The sequence below is a fragment of the Frankliniella occidentalis genome, unplaced genomic scaffold (genome assembly GCF_000697945.3).
Source record: "Frankliniella occidentalis isolate FOCC.00 unplaced genomic scaffold, Focc_3.1 Scaffold248, whole genome shotgun sequence".
In the NCBI taxonomy this organism is placed as follows: Eukaryota; Metazoa; Arthropoda; class Insecta; order Thysanoptera; family Thripidae; genus Frankliniella; species Frankliniella occidentalis.
In genome coordinates, this window is record NW_026267374.1 from 64,387 (window position 1) to 66,697 (window position 2,311).

At 42.3% G+C, this 2,311-nt stretch overlaps 1 protein-coding gene across 1 annotated transcript in view; it reads right to left on the reverse strand.

Annotated features, from left to right (window-relative positions):
• Window positions 1-1,491: 1,491 nt before the first annotated feature.
• Window positions 1,492-2,311, reverse strand: part of LOC113213969 (uncharacterized) — a 15,378-nt gene continuing 14,558 nt past the window's right edge. The window contains exons 8-9 of the mRNA XM_052273122.1: window positions 1,923-2,284; window positions 1,492-1,837 (exon numbers count right to left, since the gene is read on the reverse strand). Coding sequence (XP_052129082.1) covers window positions 1,789-1,837; window positions 1,923-2,284 — 411 coding nt within the window. The 3' untranslated portion in view covers window positions 1,492-1,788. The remainder of the gene's footprint in view (window positions 1,838-1,922; window positions 2,285-2,311) is intronic.

A 2,311-nucleotide genomic window follows, 5' to 3' on the forward strand; every position in this document is an offset into this window, starting at 1 on the left:
AAAGAATATTACAAGATTCTGTATCATCATTACGAATTTCTGTATCACAGTGCCCGGATACAGAAAACTGTATCAAATTTGATACAAAAATCTGTAATTTTTTTTAGAGTGTTCTTTTCTCTTACTGTTGCCAAACTACCGTCAAAGTGTCTAATTCCGGACCAGCAGGGTAAATCCGGACACTGCTTTTTTGCATTTTTACAGCAAATTACACATTGTAGGTTCATAATTTAAACATATACTTTTCCGGGAGGCTCTGGAGATTCAAATAATTAGTAGTTTCACATCTTAGAGCCGCCCAGAGAAGTGCAACTTGAATAATAGGACCCGACTAGTACATACACTGTGAAGCGGTACTTCAATGCGTGTGCCGCATAGCACCAATGCTAAGCCACGGTCACTAGATACAGCTTTAACGTCACTACGCTGGAGTCACAAATTTTTTAATATCATGCGGACTTTAGCGCGTAATATTGACTGTATGGTATTTCACTCGATCTCTCACTTTCAAATCTTAGTGAAGAATGCACTTAATTTTCAATTTTGACGAAGTCCTGTGAGGTCAAGATTGTTGTACACATTCTTATGGCGTATTTTGCGAAACCAATGTCCTTCTACAAAAATAGCGCTGACTTTTGCAAAAATTTCTTAACTTCTGAAATAGACCAATTTTGCCTCGAAAATTTCAATATCACTCTGGTTCCGCAGTTACGGGTAAGGTTGGTGTGTACTGGCATGCACCTGCAGTGCAGTATTGGCATATCGACCTGTTGTACTGCTAGTACTAGCGGCACACAAAAATAACCTGCAAATTGTGATACCAGCAAGCCACTTTGAACACTTGTTCTTAACACCCAAATGGTCGATTTGACCCGCCGTACCTATCTGAAATATGCTGCGGGGGTGGGTTTTTGGGGGGTGGCGTTAAAAACTACCCCTAAAATTGAAGGATGTTAAAATAGAGCTATGGGCGCGATCGAAGGGTCGATTCCGGCTAAATCGGACCCGCCGAACTCAAAAATGGCAAAATAAAATCTTTCCGGTCAATATTTGGTCATATTTTGCGCCATTTTGGTCAATTTGGGGCCTAAATGACTTTTAACGGTTCTCGGCATGATGGGTATCGATTCTTGGGTTTTGAAGGCCTAAAAACCGGTAGGAATGATAAAAATGACGCCTGGGTACTTATCTCACGCTGTCTGACCCATTGGGTACCATTGGGTACCGTGAGAAAGGTACCCCATAATACCGGTCTTGCGAATTTTGAGCTACAGACGTGATCAAAGTGTCGATTCCGGCTAAATCAGACTCGCCGAACTCGAAAATGGCAAAATAAAATTGTTCCGACGGATATTTGATCATTCTGTACAAGATTTAACACGAATTTTTCTGAAATTTTGGGCCAAAATGCGTTTTTTTTTTTTACGAATTTGGCATGATGGGTATCGATTCTGGCAATGCGAGGGTGAACTATGCGTTTAGGATGTTTAAAATGATGCTGGAGTACTTTTCTCACGGTGCCTGACGCATGAGGTACCGCTACGCACCGTGAGAAAAGTACCCCATCAGAGAGTCGTCTTGCCAACAGAGCTTCAGGCGTGATTCAGGGGTCGATTCGAGATTAGTGAGACCAAACATGTAGTATTAAAAGTTTCGTGCTGCAATATTTAGTTGTGGTTTGGGGGCTTTGGAAAGAGACCCCGACCTTAAATGTTATTTGAATATATTTGTCTTGACTATAAAAGTTCCGAATACGTAAAATGTATATGTAAGTATCATCATGTAAGTCTAATCATCACCCAAGACATCATCATCCTCGGTCTGGTGAGTAGTTTTTCTGAAAATAAGGCAATGGTTTACTAATTTTGGTTTGTCTTAATTTTTTATGTTTTTGACTTTATGGCAGGATTGCATTGACTCACGGTTTGTTGTCGCAATTGCCTTTGCATTTCTTGCAGGCTGGAGTGCAGGGGAGTCCAAGGCGCCGACAACAGCATCGGAAAGTTCCACATTGAGTGCTACACCCACATCTGTCCAGCTCCCGTACTCCTTCCCATACGTCTGGCAGTTGGGTCCAGACAATCTTCCAGCCATCACTGAAGGTGAAACCCCAGCCTTCGGGGGACACTGTAGGTCCTTCAAGGAGTGTTGACGAGCCCCACAAATTCCCTGCTACGTAAGCTGCTCGCTTTATCTTTTCTGCAAGAGCCGCCTTAGATGGAGGAATGGCAGAAATGTGCTTATTATCGGAAGCAAACAACTCTTTACGAGCAGACGCGATGGACTGCAAAGAGAAGAGAATCTTCTGTAA